This window comes from Arvicanthis niloticus, chromosome 30, assembly GCF_011762505.2.
Source record: "Arvicanthis niloticus isolate mArvNil1 chromosome 30, mArvNil1.pat.X, whole genome shotgun sequence".
Lineage (NCBI taxonomy): Eukaryota > Metazoa > Chordata > Mammalia > Rodentia > Muridae > Arvicanthis > Arvicanthis niloticus.
Window position 1 is genome coordinate 11483579 of NC_133438.1, and position 20882 is coordinate 11504460.

General features: G+C 37.4%; 1 protein-coding gene across 10 annotated transcripts in view; it reads right to left on the reverse strand.

The window, feature by feature from the left end:
- Trdn (triadin) overlaps positions 1-20882 on the reverse strand; it is a 379612-nt gene that overhangs the window by 185716 nt on the left and 173014 nt on the right. For all 10 annotated transcript variants that reach the window (XM_076927916.1, XM_076927914.1, XM_076927917.1 and 7 more), the window contains 2 exons: positions 20383-20448; positions 19342-19401 (listed from right to left, as the gene is read on the reverse strand). In XM_076927916.1, coding sequence (XP_076784031.1) covers positions 19342-19401; positions 20383-20448 — 126 coding nt within the window. The remainder of the gene's footprint in view (positions 1-19341; positions 19402-20382; positions 20449-20882) is intronic.

Consider the following 20882-nt stretch of genomic DNA (forward strand, 5'->3'; position numbering starts at 1 on the left):
TAGTTTGGAGAAATAAACATGTTGTTAAATTTATACCCTGGCTATAAAAAAATCATAATAACTGCCCATTGTCAAATTGGTCCTTCTGTTCTAGTTTTAGTCATCAGCTTTTCATTTGGCAACAGCTATTATTGCCTGGTATCGCTGTATTGTGTTCTGTGTGTCTCAATTCAAAGGCATCACATGTTCTTTATGCATATTATAAAAAATCTGGTTCTCAGCAGCTTTTCTTTCCACTACAAATTGATTATCCCGCTCTTCTTTCATGATCTTTTTCACACCCTCGTGCCCTTGTATTTTTTTTCACTGAGACCATTTTAGAGCAAAGTTGAATGCACGCCTTTTTTACACATGCACTATGCTTTTCACAAGCAGCATAAAAACAAGAAAAAAAAAACAACTTGTACATTATCTTTCTCTCGGTGTTTCTTAGAAATGACTTGTTATAAATTTCACATGTTGATTATATCTGTCATTTTCATAACATTTGAGTGAAGCTAAAATTCAGTTAAAATGACAAATTAAAACTTACAAAATGCTTGTGAAATCTAAATGCTGACATTAGAGGTTCTGTCAAAAATGGAAGCTATTTGGCCAAATGAGTAAAAATGCCAAAAAATGTGTGATTAGAACCTCAGCTAATGGACTTGCCCTGGGATAATGGCTGTCTTGTTGTAATCTTCAATTGTCTGCTACATCAGTTCCTTAATATCACTTTATATCAGTGTAGAAGAGGTTTTACTTTGAGAGGTATGGGAAGTTTCTATAAAGAGAGGAATGAAAATGGAGTGCTAGGGTTGAAAGTATCTGTGAGGCTGAGGTTGGGGATCCAGAAGGATGTGTGGGCAGGACTCTAAGCCACAGTGCCCAAGCAATAGTGACAAGTGGAGCTCAGACAAGAACCACACACAAAAAGAGGGTATAAAAGTAGAAAGAAACTTTGGGGGAAAGCTCACAGGAAAAAGAAGAAGGAAGTGAGGAAAAAAGTGGGTGTAAAAACGATTAAAATTCATTATGTTTGAATGACTAAAATCCATTATGTTAGCTTTGTTGTATTTGGAAATATCAAGGAGTACATATTGCTAAAGTATGACGTGGCTGTGAAGCTAAATTATCGTGGCATCCAGCTGAGGTGATTCTTACCAACCGTGAAAAGGTGTCTGTTACAATGTATATTTCAAAGATGAAATTGAAAGGGTTTAGGAAAAGTATTTAAAAAGTGAAAATACTGGAGGTGTATCTAGGAATTAGAAAAAAAAGTAGTGTTAATCTACTCATCAAAGGAAAAGAGACTTTCTTTTCAAATAAGTGTGTTTAAAAGGTTTTTAAAGCCTTTTGGCTGAATCAGACACCTGGCTGGTCTGCTCCTTGAAGACACCTTATTCTGAACCTTCCTAGAGCACCTGGTAAGAAACCTCCCCCACAACCTTATGCCCCAGAACCGCAACTGGGAGGTTGGGGCACTCTGGGCCACTCTGGACCTATCACTCACCCAAACCTCGCCCCCCTGGAATACCACTTCCCTTCCACCACGTGCTTGGTCCTTTTGGCTGGGGCAGACACCTAGATGGTCTGGTCCTGTGAAGACACCATATCCTTAACCATCTTAGAGCAGTGGTGAAACTACTGCTCTCAGAGCTGCTGAGGAACCATTGCACTCGGAGCACAGGAACTACTGTACTCAGAACAGGAGGATTTCAGGATCTGAGAGAAAGCCTGAGTCTGAGAAGCTCTTTCACATGGGAGCTCAGGATCACAGGATCACAGAGATATCTGGACTCTGAGGAGGTCTGACACAAGCAAGATAACTGGAAAGACAGTCTCCAGTCAGAGACAGTGAGTGCAGGTAGCACTAGAGTTAACCAGATGGCAAAGGGCAAGCACAAGAATATAAGCAAAAAAAACCAGAGTTATCAGGCATCATAGGAACCCAGTTCTTCTACCATAGCAAGTCTTGGACACCACATCACACTGGAAAAGCAGGATTGAAATTTAAAATCACTTCTTATGAAGATGATAGAGGACCTTAAGAAGGACATAAACAACTCCATTAAAAAAAAAACAACAACAACAACAGGAGAACACAGGTAAACATGTAGAAGCCCTTAAAGAGGAAACACAAAATTCTCTAAAAAAATTGCAAGAAAAAACAACCAAACAGGTGAAGGAATTAAACAAAACTATCGAGGACATAAAAATGGATGTAGAAACAATAAAAAAATCTCAAAGGGAGACTACCCAAGAGATAGAAAACCAAGGAAAAAAACATTAGGAATCATAGATGCAAGCATGACCAACAGAATACAAGAGATAGAAAAGAGAATCTCATGTGTAGAAGATACCATGGAAAACATTGACACAGCTGTCAAAGAAAATGGATAAAACTAGAAAATATCATCCTGAGTGAGGTAACCCAATCACAAAAGAACACACATGGTTTTCACTCATTCATAATTGGGTATTAGCCCAAAAGTTTGAAATACCCAAGATTCAACTCACAGACAACATGAAGCTCATGAAGATGGACGACCAATTGAGGGTGCTTAGGCTCTTCTTACAAGGAATAACAAAATACTCATGGGAGCAAATATGGAGATAAAGTGTGGGACAGAACCTGAAGGAGGTGTCATCTGGAAACTGTTCCATGTGGGTATTCATCCCATTTGCTGTCACCAAAGGTAGACACTGATGTGAATGTCAGAAAGTGCATGCTGATGGGAGTCTGATATAGCTGTCTCTTTAGAGGTCAGCCAGAGTCTGACATTAAATATGTCAGAAACAGATGCTCACAGATAACCATTGAACTGATCAAGAGGTTCCCAATGGAGGAGTTAGAGAGAAGACTGAAGGAGCTGAAAGTGTTGGTGGCCCCACGAGGAGAGCAACAATACCAACCAACCAGGGCTCCCAGGGTCTAAACCACCAGCCTAGGAGCACATATGGAGGGACCTATGGCTCCAGCTGTATATGTAGGGGAGGATGGCCTTGTTGGGCATAGGTGGGAAAGGAGATCCTTGGTCTCATGAAGGCTGGATCCCCCAGTGTGGGGGAATTTGAGGGTGGGGAGGTGGGAGTGGGGGATGTGGGGGCACATCCTCATAGAAGCATGAGGAGGAGTGATGGGATAGAGGGTTCCTGGGTCAAGGGGAAATGTGGTAAGGGGATAACATCTGAAATGTAAATAAAATTTTCAATAATAAAAAAAAATAAAAAAATCTTAACAGAAAAAAAGTTTTTAAAACCCTGTGCACAATAATAATGAATGAATATTTAATGGAGATGGTGACGAGTCGGTATATGAGGTTGAAGTTCAAAGTTAGTGACAGATATTTGTGATTTATTGCAACACAGATGGCACTAAACCCAGAGGATTATATGAGGTCACCAAGAAAGGCATATAGAGAACAAAGAGTCATTAATAAAATTAAAGTTATCTCTTCTAGTCGGCGCCTTCTGCGAAGAAAGAGCGCTGGTTTGTCTGCTCCTTTTGAAGATACCACAGTCTCAAACCCTCCAGGAGGTCTGCTGCACATAGGACCTACAAGTAGAAGTAGAAACAATAAAGAAAACACAAATGGAGGCAACCCTTGAAGTGGAAATCCTAGGAAAGAGGTTAGGAATTACAGCTGTAAGCATCACCAACAGAATAAAAGAGATAGAAGAAAGAATCTCAGGTATAGAGATACTTTAGAAGATATTGACACAAGTGTTGAAAAAAATTCAAAACATAAAAAATTCCTAACCCAAGACATCAAAGAAATCTAGCACATGATGAAAAAACTAAATCTAAGAAAAATAGGAATAGAAGAGAGTGAAGGTTCTCAGCTTAAAGGAACAGAAACCATGTTCAACAAAATCATAGAAGAAAATGTCCCCAACCTAAAGAAAAAGATGGTCATAAACATACAGGAAGCCTATAAAACATCAAATAGATTGGAGCAGAAAAGAAAAATTTTTCATCATATAATAATTAAAACACTTAATGCACAGAACAAAGAAAGAATATTAAAAGCTGCAAGGGAAAAAGGCTAAGTCACATATAAAGGCAGACCTATTAGAATTACACCAGACCCAAACTTATGAGGCACAATGAAAGCAGTGCTAAGAGGAAAATTCATAACACTAAGTGTCCTGGTAAAGAAATTGGCACTAGTAACTTAACAGCACACCTGAGTACTCTAGAACAAAAAGAAGCAAACACACTCAAGAGAAGTAGAAGGCAAGAAACAGTCAAACTTAGGGCCAAAGTCAACTAAATAGAAACAAAGAGAACTATACAAAGAATCAGCAAAACCAAAAGCTGGCTCTTTGAGAAAATCAACAAGATAGATAAACCCCTAGCCAAACTAACTAAAGAGCCCAGAGGTAATATCCAAATTAACAAAATCAGAAATGAAAAGAGAGACATAACAACAGAAATGGAGGAAATTCAAAAAACCCTAAGACCCTACCACAAAAGCCTATACAAAAAGAAAAAAAAAAAAAAAAACTGGAAGATCTGGATAAATGGATGGTTTTCTAGACAGATACCATACACAAAAATTAAATCAAGAGCAGGTAAACTATCTAAACAAGCACATATTCCCTAAAGAAATAGAATTCATTAAAAACCTCCCAACCTCTCATCCCCCCCAAAAAAATCCCAGGGCCGGGTGGCTTTAGTGAAGAATTCTACCAGACCTTCACAGAAGACCTAATACCAATATCCCTCAGCCTATTCCATGAAATAGAAACAGAAGGTACACTACTTAATTTATTCTATGAACCTACAATTACTCTGATACCTAAGCAACACAAGGATGCAACAATAAAAGAGACTTTCACACTAATTTTGCTTCTGAATAGCAATGCACAAATATTCAATGAAATTCTTGCAAACTGAATTCAAGAACACATCAAAACCATCATTCACCACCACAATCAAATAGGCTTCATCCCAGGAATGCAAGCATCAATATATGAAAATCCATTTACATAATCTGCTATATAAACAAGCTCAAAGAAAAACATCACATGTTCATCTCTATAGATGCTAAAAAAGCATTTGACAAAATACAACACCTCTTCAGTTTAAAAGTATTGAAGAGATCAGGAATTCAAGGCCCATACCTAAACATAATAAAAGTAATTTATTGAAAACCAACAGTCAATATCAAATTAAATGGAGAGATATTTGAAGCAATCCCACTAAAATCAGGGACATGACAAGGATGTCCACTTTCCCCATATCTATTCAACACAATACTAGCTAGAACAATAAGACAACAAAAAGAGATCAAAAGGATACAAATCAGCAAAGATGAAGTAAAGATATCAGTATTAGCAGATAATATGTTAGTATGCATAGGCGACCCCAAAAATTCTACCAGAGAATTTCTACAGCTGATAAACTACTTCAGCAAACTGGCTGAATATAAAATTAACTCAAATAAACTAGTAGCCTTCCTTTATACAGATGATAAAAAGGCTGAGAAAGAAATTAGGGAAACAACTCCCTTTACAATAGCCACAAATAATGTAAAATAACTTGGGGTAACTCTAACCAAACAAGTGCAAGGTCTGTATGACAATAACTTCAAATCTCTCAAGGAAGAAATTGAAGAAGATCTTAGAAAATGGAGAGATCTCCCATGCTCATGGTTTGGCAGAATTAACATAGTAAAGACTGGCCATCCTACCAAAAGCAATTTATAGATTCAATACAATCCCCATCAAAATCCCAACACAATTCTTCAAAAACATGGAAAGAGCAATTCTCAAATTCATCTGGAAAAGCAAAAACCCAGAATAGTGAAAACAATTCTTAATTCTAGGGGAATCATCATCCCTAACCTCAAGCTATAGTACAGAGAAATAGTGTTAAAAACAGCATGGTATTGGTACAGAGATAGACACATTGATCAATGGAATAGAATTGAAGACCCAGAAATAAAACCACACATTTACAGATAGTTGATCTTTGACAAAGAAACCAAAGATAGGTAATGGAAAATAAGATAGCTAGATCCATATTTGTCACCTTACACAAAAGCTCAAGTCCAATTGGATCAAGAATCTCAATATAAAGCCAGATACACTGAATCTAACAGAAGAGAAACAAGGAAAGAGCCTCAAACTCATTGGTACATGAGGAAATTCCTAAACAGAACTCTAATGGCTCAGGCTCCAAGGTCAAGAATTGGTAAATGGGACCTCATGAAACTGGAAAGCTTCTGTAAGGCAAAGGACATAGTCAATAAGACAAACTGGCATCCTACAGATTGGGAAAAATCCTTCACTAACCCCACATGTGATAGAGAGCTAATATCCAAAATATACAAAAAAAAAAAAAAAAAACAAAAAAAAAAAAACAAAAAAAAAAAACAAACCTCAAGAAACTAACTACCAAGAAACATAACAAGCCAATCAAAAGATAAACTAAACAGAATTCACAACAGAGGAATCTCAAATGGCTGAGAAGAAGTTAAAGATATGTTCAAAGTCCTTGGTGATCAGGGAAAATAAAATTAAAATGGCCCTGAGATTCCAAACCTTACACCAATCAGAATGACTAGGATCAAAAACTCAGGTGACAGTAGAGGCTGGCAAGGATGTAGAGAAAGAGAAACACTCCTCCATTGCTGGTGGGATTGCAAGCTGGTACAACCACTCTGGAAATCAATCTGGAGGTGCTTCAGAAAATTGGAAATAGATCTATCTGATGACCCAGCTATACCATTCTTGAAAATATATTTTTTAGTATGTCTTTTGAGTAAAAGATGCCCCATTATGCCACAGAAATACGTGCTCCACTGTGTTCATATCAGCCTTATTTGTGATAGGCTGAAGCTAGAAATAACTCAGATGTCCCACAATGAAAGAATGGATACAGAAAATGTGGTTCATTTACACAATGTTGTCCTACTCAGCCACTACGAACAAGGACATCATGAGTTTTACAGGCAAATGGATGGATCTAGAAAATACTATGTTGAGTGAGGTAATTCAGACCCAAAAGGACATGCATGGTATGTATTCATTAATTAGTGGATATTAGCCAAAAATGTACAGAATACCTAGGACACAACCCACAGGACTCATGAACATTAACAAAATGAAGGACCTAAGTGAGGATGCCTTAATCCCACTTAGGAGGGAGAAGAATATAGTCATGGTGGCAGAGGCAGAAGAGACTTCAGTGGGAAATGGAACAGAGAAGGGAAGGGGCAACATGATCAGGTATTATTGAGGCAGAGGAACAGGAATGAAGCCCTGAGGCCAGCAGAAAGAATGGAAAGAGGCAACTTGGTGAGGTAGGAAGTGGAGGGGGGGACCCCTAGAATGTGCTGGAGCCCTGGGAGGTGAGAGAATCCCATGACTCAAAGGGAAGTACCTTGGACTAAGTGCTCTTTAGTGGGGAGGTAGAACTTGTAGACTCCATCTTTAGTAGAAAGTCAAGACATAAAGTGGAAAGATAGGGTTGCCATGCCCCAGTCAAAACAAAAAACAAAAAACAAAAAAAAAAAAAAATCTGACCCAAAATTGATCCTGTCTTAAGGAATTGTAGGGACAAAAATGGAGAAGATCATAAAAGAAAGAAAGATCAGTGACAGGCCCAAACTGGGATACAGGTCAAGGGGCGGTCTGGGGCCTGACTCTGTTACTGATGCTCTGGTGTGCTTACAGACAGGAGCCTAGCATGACTGCCCTCTGAGAGGGCCAACAAGCAAATACAGATACTAGCACCCAATTAATGGACAAAAGCTGGGGACCTCTTATGGTAATTATGTTTGTGTAGCTATCTTCTTTTGGGTTTGTTGGAAGATTACTTTCTTGCTTTTTCAAGGTTTTAGTTTGTTTCCTTGTGTTGGAGTTTTCCATCTATTATCCTTCGTAGGGCTGGATTTGTGGAAAGATATTGGGTAAACTCAGTTTTGTCATGGAATATCTTGGTTTCTCCATCTATAGTGATTGAGAGTTTTGCTGGGCATAGTAGGCTGGGCTGGCATTTGTGTTCTCTTAAGGTCTATATGAGATCACTCCAGGATCTTCTGGCTTTTATAGTCTCTGGTGAGACGTCTGGTATAATTCTTATAGGTCTGCATTTATATATTACTTGATCTTTTTCCCTTACTGATTTTAGTAGTTTTTCTTTGTTTTGTTCATTTGATATTTTGATTATTATGTGACAAGAGGAATTTCTTTTCTGGTCTAGTCTATTTGGTGTTCTGTAGGCTTCTTGTTACGTTCATGGGTATCTCTTTTTTTATGTTAGGAAAGTTTTCTTTTATAATTTTGTTGAAGATATTTACTGGCCCTTTAAGTTGAGAATCTTCACTCTCATCTGTACCTATTATCTTTAGGTTGGTCTTCTCATTGTGTCCTGGATTTCCTGGATGTTTTGAGTTAGGAACTTTTTGAATTTTGCATTATCTTTGACAATTATGTCAATGTTTTCCATGGTATTTTCTGCACATGAGATTCTCTCTTCTATCTCTTGTATTCTGTTGGGGATGCTTGCATCTATGACTCCTGATCTCTTTCCTAGGTTTTCTGTCTCCAGGGTAGTCTCCCTTTGTGATTTCTTTATTGTTTCTACTTCCATTTTTATGTCCTCGATAGTTTTGCTTAATTCTTTCACCTGTTTGGTTTTGTTTACTTGCAATTTTAAGGGATTTTTGTGTTTCCTTATTAAGGGCTTGTACCAATTTACCTGTGTTCTGCTGAATTCCTTTAAGAGAATTTATTTATATCCTTCTTAAAGTCCTCTTTCATCATCATGAGAAATGATTTTAAATCTGAATCCTCCTTTTCTAGTGTGATGGGGAGTGAGGGACTTGCTATGGTGGGAGAACTGGGTTCGGATAATGCCAGATAACTTTGGTTTCTCTTGGTTATGTTCTTGTGCCTGACTTTTGCCATCCGGTTATTTCTAGTGCTACCTGCACTCACTGTCTCTGACTGGAGACTGTCTTTCCAGTTATTTTGCTTGTGTCAGAACTCCTCGGTGTTCAGTTGTCTATTTGATTCTGTGATCTTGAGCTCCTGGGTGGAAGAGCTCCTGGGACTGAGGCTGCCTCTGGGATCCTGAAATCCTGCAGTTCTCAGTGTAGTAGTTTAACTGCTGCTTTCAATGCAGTGGTTCCTCAGCTGCTTTGAGTGCAGTGTTTTAACTGCTGCTCTGATTGCAGTGGTTCTTCTGCTGCTCTGAGTGCAGTGGTTCCTTTAGGATGGTTCGGGATATGGTGTCTTCATGGGAACAGACCAGCTAGGTGTCTGCCCCAGCCAAAAAGACCAATGAGGGGGCAGAAGGGGAGTGATATTCTGGAGGGACAGGGTTTGGATGGGTGATGGGTTCTGAGTTCCCCAGCTTCCTAGTTGCAGCTCTGGGGAATAGGGTTGTGGCAGAGAGGGTTCTTACAAACTTATTTGAGGGCAGTGGTTCCTCTAGGTTGAGGATATGGTGTCTTCACGGGAGCAGACCAGCTGTCTGCCCCAGGCAAAAGGACCAATCAGCTTACCTACTTTTAAGAGTAGTTTGTTTTCCCAGTGAGACATCCTTTTAGAAAACAAATTTTTCATTTGTAAGAGGTTATCAGTTGGAGATATCTTCTGAATTAGGAATGGACACATGTGTCTGCTTCTGCTTTTGGCTGCACCAATCTGGAGCAGTCCCATATAGGCCCTATGTATGCTGCCTCAGTGTCTGTGAGTTTGTATGTATATCAGTCTTGATATATTTAGAAGGCCCCATGTCCTTGGTGTCTTTACCACCCCCGGGTCTTTTAGTCTCTTCTTCTGTAGAGTTCTGTGATCCTGAGCAGAGGAATTTGATGAAGACATCTCATTTAGGGTTGAGTGTTCCAAGGTCTCTCATTTTTCTAAAAAAAATGTGTTTTGCTGTGGGGTGTTTGTATGTGTTCCCATCTGCTGCATGAGGAAGCAGATTTGTCTTTCTTGGTTTTTTTTGGGGGGGGGGCGTCTATCTAGGTTACCTCACTCAGGATAAAATTTTCTAGTTTCTTCAATTTGTCTGTGAATTTCATTATTTCATTTCTTAACAGATAAATGTTATTCCATGCTGTAAATCTACCACATTGCTTTATCCATTCGCCCATTGATAAACATCTAGATTGTTTCCAATTTCTAGTTATTATAAATACAGCACCAATGAACATGATTGAGCCAGTGTCTCTGTAGCATGATGAAATAACCCTGGGGTATATGTTCTAGTGGCATAGCTGGATCTTGAGTTGGGTCTGTGTGGAACCCATTCATTACCACAGTTGTTTTATATTTTAATAATCCATCGACTAGTAAAGTTAATACAAAATGCCAAAATTATTACAATGAAAACAAAGATTAAAAGCTTATTTGAGTGGACATATAATCTAGGTATCAGTTTCATTTATTTAGATTAATCTTTAAAAAAAAAATGAAGAGAGTATTCCAAGTAACCTGAAATGTAACACACTCCATATCCTTACATGTTCAATGTCCTCTGTTGCACACTTAACATATCACATGTCTCTGACTTAGAGGAATTACTCATTCGGCTGTGATTATTGAAACACACAATCTCAGCAGCTGAGGATGCTAAGGAAGACTTATAGTAAGTTTAAGGCCAGCCTATGATGTAGAATAAGACCATGTCTCAAACAATGGAAAACCTTATCATCTGGAGCTTCTGATATTGTCTTCTTGAATGCTATTTGATGGGAAAAATAAAGACTAAGGCTACAGGCGGGCAGGACAGGTCATTGGGTCTAACAACATAGCTTTAGTTAAATCTGTGCTTCCTCATTTTTACAATAAATGTCTACATTTTATACTAAGTATAATGACATGTAGCATATAAATTCATGATATAATTCATGTTATTTTGGAGGTCACAATAAATTATTCCATGGCACATAAAACCGTTCTTTATTTTTTCTTTCATAAGGATATATAATGAAACAAATCACCTGTACTTCCTTTATATAGAAATATTTTTAAAAGAGAGTTTCTGTATTTGTTTTCTAGCCCAGAAACTACCCTATTTTCTTTTGGTTCTATTACTTTACCTTAGGGAGTGACTCTCAGACATGATTTCAGCCCATACATAAGACAAAGTTCTTGTACTCATTCTGCAAGAGGATCAAGACCATTAACCTCACCTAAACGGTCATATTAGAAATGAGCCCAAAAGGACTGGTGTGATTCAAACCATGTCTTCTCTCTGAAAATCTATTCTTTTCTCCCCCAAAAGACATAAGCCAGAGGAAAGGCAGGGCCAATACTATGATTAGCTTAATGTAATGTGGACCTACACCAAAAAAATACAAGACACAAAAAAAGGTGATGAATTTCATTCTGATATCATGTGATCTCTGTATCAAAATAGAAACACTTTAAAGATACAACTGAATAAAGAAATAAATTTTTTGTATTACTTATTTTTTTATTACTGTCTTTGCACCATTTGTGACCATATATAAATTAACTCTTCATAGTAACTTTCCCTTTACAAAATGGTTATTTTAATTCTTACTTTATAGAGTTGTCATAATATTCAAATAAAAACATGCAATAAGTTTAAGGATTATTGTTACCACAATATGTGTTAGTATAAAGAGTGCATATATGTAGGATTTTCAATATTATGTTAGAAATCTTCTTTAGTATTTCTTAAAAGACTAAAATAACTAGTTCTTAATTCTAGATCCCTTTCTTTGACACCATTATTCTGGATAATCTTATCTATCTCCAAGATGTTAATATAATTGATTAAAATTACTACATTGAAAAACAATATTCAGAATGTTACATTATACTTTTAATGAAATTAAAAAACCCATGTATGTATCTGAGTATTTTGGCTGTTTGTACAAATCACATCATATACAAATATCATAGTCAAATGTCATTCATTGATACACACATGAATGACTTGATTTTGAAGCATCAGATACCAATATAAATGTCTCTCAGGATATGGTTCAGTGGTTGACTATAAATTTACACATGTATATGGCCTTGGGTCTGAACCTCACAACCATTAAAATAAATAAAATAAAATATGTAAAATCAATTCACTCTTAGAAGACCTAACAACCCCATCTATTTTAATGTCTCTACACCTCATCAATTATTTCCGACCATCACTCCCAACTTAGTTCCTCCACCATCCTTACTCTAAGATGAACTAATAAACTTGTGTCACTTAACTATGCATCCTATCAAAGTATAAGGTCCACTGGGATGGATCCTAGTTCTGCTCACCCACTTGTACATGCCAATAATCTCTGTAAGAAAGCAGTGCTACATGGCTGAATCAATTTATTTATGCTGTTATATAATAGTTTACTTCAAAAAATATCAATAGAGTCTTTGGGTTCCTTCTTCCAATTTCAATTTCTGTCAGATAATTCAAAATATGTATATCATTCTATACAACTAACATCTATCAGTTATTTTATCAAGCTTATTTTCATAACTAATAGACTTATAGATACAGAAAATGGCCATAAATTTATTCTCAAAATGTTTATACCTTAACATCCCAAATGTAGCCCACCAGAGACAAGTGGGCCTAATAACGAGACTAGGACATAGAAATTAGTTAGGTTGTTTAGGGACAAGGATTTGATCAAAGTCCTTGTCCAAAATGACAAGGGTTCTATCTTAGCAATGCCCAAGGTTCTATCCTAGCCAGATGTCAGAAATACTAGGCAGTCTAGTTGACAAGTTTCTTCTTTAACAAGGCAAAAAACCCACAATTACCTGGAAGCTATGCATAAAGGTATGAATGAAACTCCAATGCAGTGCTTGGATTGGGAAGGTGAATAGATGCCTAAGGGGTGGGCCAAATACTGATCAGGTCTCATAGGATACATCATCCCAGAAAAGGCTTATTAACCACTAGACATTTTTAGGTCTTTTCATTTATTTGATGTGTATGAGTGCATTGCTTGCATGTATGTGCATGCACTGCATGCTTAATACATGCCCTTATGGATCAGAAAAATTGGTGTCATGTCCCATGGAGATGGAGGTATGCATGCTTGTGAGCCACCATATGACTGCTATAAAATGAACTGTAATCCTCAGCAAGAACAACAAGTATTCTCACCAGTCTCCAATCTCCAATCTCAGCCAATCATTCATTTTTTAGAACCCATTCTTGTTGTATGGGCACTCTGTCTACTTCCTCCCTCTTAAGAACCCACCTAAAACCACGAAATAAAGCACACTCTATTCTCCCATTATCTGTGACATTCATTATTGAGTTTGTGAGACAATGTTTAAGTCACAGGACAGCATTAAAATCTGTCCTGTGTGCATTTAAATTACCATATGTCATCAAGTTCATGGACTGAGTTATCAGTTACAATTTGGTTGCTCTCAGAAGACCTACAATTCAGGTCTTCAGAAACCATCTCAGGACAGAGACTTAGATTCTTGTCCTTTGCTAGAAACTAGAATTGTCCTTGGCTCTACATGAATTTTATCTCCTCAGTTGTTCCTGAAACTGTCATTATTGATCCCCTGGCCAGTCTCTTTTACTTGCATTCTATTCTTCTAAGATGTGAGGAAAAATTGAATTTCAAAAGCAAACTGGAAGCTCATTTGCAAGTATACTTAATATTAGAGACTTACTGTATCCCACTAACCAGATACATGAAATTAGTAATCAGAAACATACCCACAAAAGAGATGAATGGCTCAGCAAATGAGAATATCAACATATCTCTGTCTTTCTCACTTCCTTTAGCCTGGGCAGTAGAGGTTAAGAGAACAGTGTTCTGATTGAAGATGATTTTTGACCTGTTGTTTCATGACTCAGTAACAATTTCTGCATTCAAACTCTTCACATCCTCCAGACAGCCCTGTACAGCACAGTTCCCTTGTGGAATATCTTCTGTTTGACAATGCAGAGTAGTGAAGATGAGTAATAACACTCACCCAAAGCTCAGGACAGGGGGTTGATTTGTCTTCAATTCCTTTACTGGTTGAATTTTTCGTATATTTAGTTTTGTTGTGGTTTTCATAGTATTTCTTTAAGTAAGAATGTATCTTTTAACCAATGAAATCATCTTGATTTGTTTTTATTTTACGCAACTTTGAGGAAGATTTTTCAACATGCAAAGTATCTACATTTAGTTAACTGATTTTCAAATACTGAGGCTCAACTGATACTGAATGTGAAGCTGAGAATGTGATATTATATGAGCCACTGCTTGCATTTTCAGCCAATGCAGGCTACTAGTAAAGTCCATAGAATTTATACCTTGGGTTTTTTTAATTAAAGGAATGTAGTAAAATACAGTACAAATAAGTTATTATAGTTATATACGATATGATATATACTATATATTAAATAAGCTTGTGAGACATGTGAAAATTAATGAATTTGTATTCAATAAAATATATTAATCATGTATTCAGTAGGTATCCAAGGCTGGCTTCTATCTTTTTAACTTGCTGCTCTTTGTAGCTACAATTCTTATATTCATTGTTTTACTTTTTTCACTATTACAAAATAAATGACACCGGGCGGTGGTGGCGCATGCCTTTAATCCCAGCACTTGGGAGGCAGAGGCAGACGGATTTCTGAGTTCGAGGCCAGCCTGGTCTACAGAGTGAGTTCCAGGACAGACAGGGCTACACAGAGAAACCCTGTGTAAACAAACAAAAACCAAAACAAAAAACAAAAAACAAAAACAAAAACAAAACCAAAATAAATGACATGCTACTGGAAATTGTTAAGGTAGATTTTCAACTTAATTAGTCTGAGATACACCTGAGAGATTAATAAGTATCTCAAAATTTCTGTTATAGTATTTCCAGGAAGGATTAACTAGGAAAGGAAACTTTGCTGTGACACTGCCCCACAGGCAGGTAGTGGGTAGAATAAAAAGAAAAAGGCTAGCTACCACAGTCATCTGATCTCAGTGTTTTCTGGGTTTAGTTGGTTACACAGTTCTAATCTGGCCTTATTCCATAATGTATTAAAAACTCTGAACACATAAAACAAAACAAAAACTTCTTTTTCTTTATATCAGATGTTCATCACACCCGGAAGAAAAGCAAAGAGTGCCAGCTACTTAACAGTTCAAGTTATATTTCACTTTTTCATTAGTCCTATTGTATTTCTACTGTGATAAAAAGCCTAAAATGGAAATGTTTCAAAATTATATTCAAATTCTGAACATTTTGAAAGTATTATTCAATTGTAAAAAGAAATATTCATTTAGAAAGTAATAAAATTCTCTTTCTCTGTACATACATACATAAATACACGCATATATGCATATACACACACCACAAAAATTGAGTAGTTGAGTGTTAAGTGCTCTTAAACACAATATCAAAAAATACATGTTCCCATCAACGTTAGATTTATTTATAAGACTCAATGATATCTTATGTGACCAAAATAAATGAAAGCTTCCTACAGGAAAATGTTTTCAAAAGTGCAAATGTGTTTTACATTCCCTTTGGAATAGGCTTATATGTGTTCAGCTCTGGTTTTCAGAAAGAGAAATTGCCATAGACAGTTGTTCTTAGTAATGAAGAATTTCACCTTCATATAAAAGGGAAAATAAAGTCATAGGTCTTCACAGCATAGACTTTAAGATTTTACCATGACTCATTGTATATACATGTATTTCAGCTTTCAGCCCCAAGGTTTAATTAAAACAAAAGAAGACACACAGAGAGAAGTAAAAACATGAACACACACACACACACAGAGAGAGAGAGAGAGAGAGAAATAGAGACAGAGAGAGAGAGAGAGAGAGAGAGAGACTGACTGAGACAGAGACAGAAGAACAGTCGGAGAGAAAGACAGCTAGAAACAGAAACAAAAAGACTGACATATATAGAAACAGAATACAGACAGACAGAAATACACACACAAACAAACACACACCAGACCCTGCACTTTCAATATTTGTCTAATATTTCCTGGACAAAACTCTTTGACTCACTCAACCTCTGCCATCCCTTTTTTGCTTGTTTTGTAAGCCATATGCAATCCTGGGTGTGATATATTTCACCCTGTTTATAGCCTAGTAGGAGAAATGCCATTATTCCTATATTCCATCCACAGTAGTCTTTACATAGTTTGTCATACTATGGTCTCACTTTTAGACTCCATCCACATAAGCTATTGTTCCTATTTCTCCTTGAGAACAGACTAATGCCATCTTGTCCAGCCTGCCCTTGCCTGCTTATATCCCACCATGGTGCTCCCTTCGGATGTCTTCTCACTTAAATATACTGCATAAACTTTCAGAGAGTTGCTTTCAGTTTACTGTTATCACAAGAGGATCTGGATATCTCATTAACTTACACTATTAATAGCTAAGAAGAATTTGGGTTTTATCCCATTGCATAGGTAGGTATGGGATGTTTGCATCTTACTGTAGCACAATTCCTACATAACTCAACAGAATCAAGCAGCTCTGAACAGAATTTTAGCCATCACTGATATGAGTAGAATAAATATTTAGGATTAAAGTATTTATACCTGAACTGTTATACTTGAGGTGACAGCTTTCCATGAATATGTATGTCCTCTATGAATAGAAACTAGTGCTTATGTTTATATATCAGAAAATCAAAACTAAATGTAGAAATCTAAGCTGTGCAACAGTTGAATCATTAATTTCTTGGTTTTTTATTAATCATTTCATTCATTTACATCTCAAATGATATCCTCCTTTCTGGCTACCCCTCCACAAACACCCATACCATATCTGCCCTCTCCCCCTTCTGCTCTGCCTCTATTAGGGTGCTCTCTCACCTACATAGTCACTCCTGTCCCACCACTCCAGCATCCTCCTACACTGAAGCATCAAACCTCCACAAGGCCAAGGACCCCCTCCCATTGATGTCAGATACGGCCATCTTATGCTGCATATGTATCTGTAGTCATAGATTCCTCCGTGAACACCCCTTCATTGGTGGTCTAATCACTGGGATCACTGGGTGGTCTCTCAGTGGACATTGTTCCTCCTATGAGATTGCAATCCCCCTCAGTTCCTCAAGTCCTTCTGTTAGCACCCCACCAGGATCCCTGAGCTCAGTTTGATGGTTAGCTCCAAGAATCCTCACCTGCATTGGTTAGTGCTAGCAGAAGGGAACAGCCACACCAGGTTCCTGTCAGCAAGCTTAGCATCAGCAACACTTGTCTGGTTTAGTGTGCAGACAAGATGGAGTCCCATATGAGGCGGTCCCTGGATGGCCCTTCCTTCAGACTCAGCTCTGTTTTTTGTGCTGTCTTTCCTTTGAACAGGAACATTTATGGGTTAAAAACATTGAGAAGTGTGGGCAGCCCCATCCCTTGACGGAGGGCCATGTGTATCTACTGAAGGTAGTTTCTACATTTCCTGAACAGAACACCAATGGCTCATTCTCTAAGATCAATAATCAAATAATCTTTTTTTCATAAAAAGAAAAGCTTTTGTAAGGAAAGGACACTGTCAACAGGACAAAACAATAACCTACAGAATGAAAAAAAAAGGGATACAGGACTAAATCGGATAGAGGGTTAAATCCAATTTATATAAAGAACTCAAGAAGTTAGATGCCACAGAATCAATTAACCCTATTAAAATGGAATACAGAGCTAAACAGAGAATTCTCAATTGAGGAATCTCTAATGGCTAAGAAGGACTTAAAGAAATGTTCAACATCCTTAGTCATCAGGGAAATGCCAATCAAAACAACTCTGAGATTCCACCTTAGACCAATTGTAATGGCTAAGATCAAAAATGCAGGTGACAGCAGATGCTGGTGAGGATGTGGAGAAAGAGGAACACTCCTCCATTGCTGGTGGGACTGCAAGCTGGTACAACCATCTTGGAAATCACTCTGTCAGATCCTGAGAAAATTGAAAATAGTTCTACCTGAAGACTCAGCTATACCACTACTGGGCATATACCTAACAGATGTTCCAACATATAACAAAGACACATGCCCCACTATGTTCATAGCAGCCTTATTTATAATAGCCAGAAGCTGGAAACAACCCAGGTGTCCCTCAACATAAGAATGGATACAGAAACTGTGGTTTATTTATACAGTGATGTTCTACTCAGCTATTAAAATCAATGACTTCATGAAATTTGCAAACAAATGGATGAAACTAGAAAATAACATCCTCAGTGAGGTAATCTATACACACACACACACACACACACACACACACACACACACAAAACCAAACATGGTATGTACTCACTGATAAGTAGATATTAACCCCAAAGCTCACAGTGCCCATGATACAACCCACAGACCATATAAAGCTTAAGAGAAAGAAAGGCCAGGGTGTGGGTGTTACAGTCTTGCATAGAAGGGGGAACAGGATGATGATGGGAGGTGGATGGAGGGGGAACCTGGAAGGGCGAGAGGAGGGGGAAGAAAAAATTGGGGCAGAATCAGGTACTGGAGAGGGGACTGAAGTGAGGGACAGAGGATCATGAGATCGAATAAAAATATGTAGCCGTGGGAGATAAAGAACTGGGGATACCCACTGAAGGGTCCCTGACACCAAGGAAGTGAGAGAATCATCAATTTCTTAATGACCTTTACTCTCAGCTTCGTGCTTTCCACAGTGATACTGTTTTCCTCAATTAGATCCTGTGACTCCTTCATCTTTGCCATGGTGGTAAGCAACTTGACTTGAGATAGACTCTGCTGACCTTAGCTGCTTTTTTTCATTTATCTTACACACTTCCTTCACACAGTTGGGTATTACAAATTATTTATCAGTACCACTTGAGTAGAAATCTTTGTAATGCCCAATTTCATGTTTACACACCCAGGACTGTCCTCTTTTCAAAGCTCTGGGAATGACCCCTTTGAAATGTAACTGAAAACAAAGTCAGTACCCATATGTCCCACTTTGGCATCCTACTTCACCTTGCCAGTTGTTGCTTCTCATGAGTGTGGTGTAATAAAGCTTATTTGAGTGAGGCTTGTGTACATGCATTGATGATAATCCTCCATCTCAGCTGTTACCCACACACCTGCTTTCCTTTTCAGCAAGGACAAATGTCAGATGGAGCTTTGAGCACTTCCACATATTGTAGCACCCTCAAAGATGGACAATGCTATCAGGCACTTTGCACAATGTCTTGCTCAGCTCTGGATAAATTTCTTACCTTTGTCATTTCTTACCTTTGCCACCAAGGCTATTGCCTTGAATAATGATCTTCGTGTAGATTTAACTTTCTACCACACTTTTGTTTTGATAGGCTACATATGGATAGATGTGAATGCCGATATTCAAGCTGCATATTGATGCACCAATATTATTTATGAACTAAATCTTGGAATGAAACAGGGGGGAAGCAAAGCAAAGAACGCTACCTTTGCCTTTCCCATCAGTGGTAGTTTCCTTCTCACTTTTCTTTTTGGCTTCTCCTTTTTCTGCAGGAAAAATAAGAATGTTATAAACCTCTAATTCATTCTTATATGTTTCAGAGAACACATGATTGCCATTATAGTGACCAGTTTACTTTGTCAAAAAAAGTGTAATTCCAAGTCAAAATCCTGTATAAGTGGGCATACTAAAACCTCCCAAAGATACTCAGAGCTTAGGAGTCCTGTTTATCTACAAATTAAAGGGATTAAATTTGATAAGGAAAACAAATCTGTAACAAAGATAGAAATATTAAATGTAATTTTAATTGCTGTTCAATTATTGAATAAACTCTTAAATATATTAAAAGGAATGAATTGAGTGTTCCCTCTGCTTTGGGTCATAGATGGATATTTGAAATTTTGGAATTTCTGAAAGCTGCTTGGTAATATCTCATAAATATGAACAAACAAGTGTCAAGAGAGGAATATGAATAAGAATGACCTAGCAAACTATTCCATGAATTCTTCTCACAGTATAAAGTAATTTGACCTCTTGATAGTTACTTTTAGTAAAGTTGAATAAACTAAATAATAATCTTCATTATTCATATGTATACCTACACTCCACACACCTACTTCCCACTCTTTCTCCCTTTCTTTCTTTTTATGTATATATGTATGTATGTATATATGTATGTATGTATGTATGTATGTATGCATATATGTATACTGCACAGTGCAGAAGACTACTACAATAGTATCTTAACAGTTGTTAAGATGCCAGATGATGTGGCATAGTCTTGAAATTTCAATTCTTTAAGGCATTAGAATCATGATCAGCATGAGCTAAACAGAGAAATTCTAGTTTTAAATGAATTTTACATGTTTCCTTCAAATCCAATTTGGAACATTTAAAACTACTGAGTGTTTTCACTAACAGTGACAATCAAACAAGTGAGTCTCTTTCTAGAAAACAGTAGCTTTTTCAGCAGCACTATCAAGTAATACTGTTTGATTTAGGTGTTAAATAGATTTTCTAATCCTTACCTTTCTTCTTTATATCAGAAGTAACTTTCTTCTCCACTTTCTTTTTCTCTTCTTCTTTTTCTTTTTCTGAAGAAGAAATTGCAAATGTGCCCATTAAGAAAAGACAGGAAGGATGAAGCCAGTTGACACAAAGGATTACTGCTGAGTGCGTTCACAAAACACCTCAAGCTGATACCACTTTTTCCCATTTTAAAAATAACAGTAGCTCCCTCAAAGATGAACAGTGCAATCCGGAACTTTGCACAGGGTCTTGCTCAGCTCTGGGTAAATTTCTTACAAACGATATTAAAAGTAGACTAAAATAGTCTACTTTCTATGAATATTTGATTAAAAATAATGTGTTATCCCAGCAGTTGTCAGCCTATGGGTTGTAACCCCTTTGGAGTACCGAATGACCCTTTCACAGGGGTCAACTAAGACCATGAGAAAATGCAGACAACATGAACAACAGCCTTGAAAGGTCACAACACTAGCAAGGTTGAGAACCACTCACTGTGTTA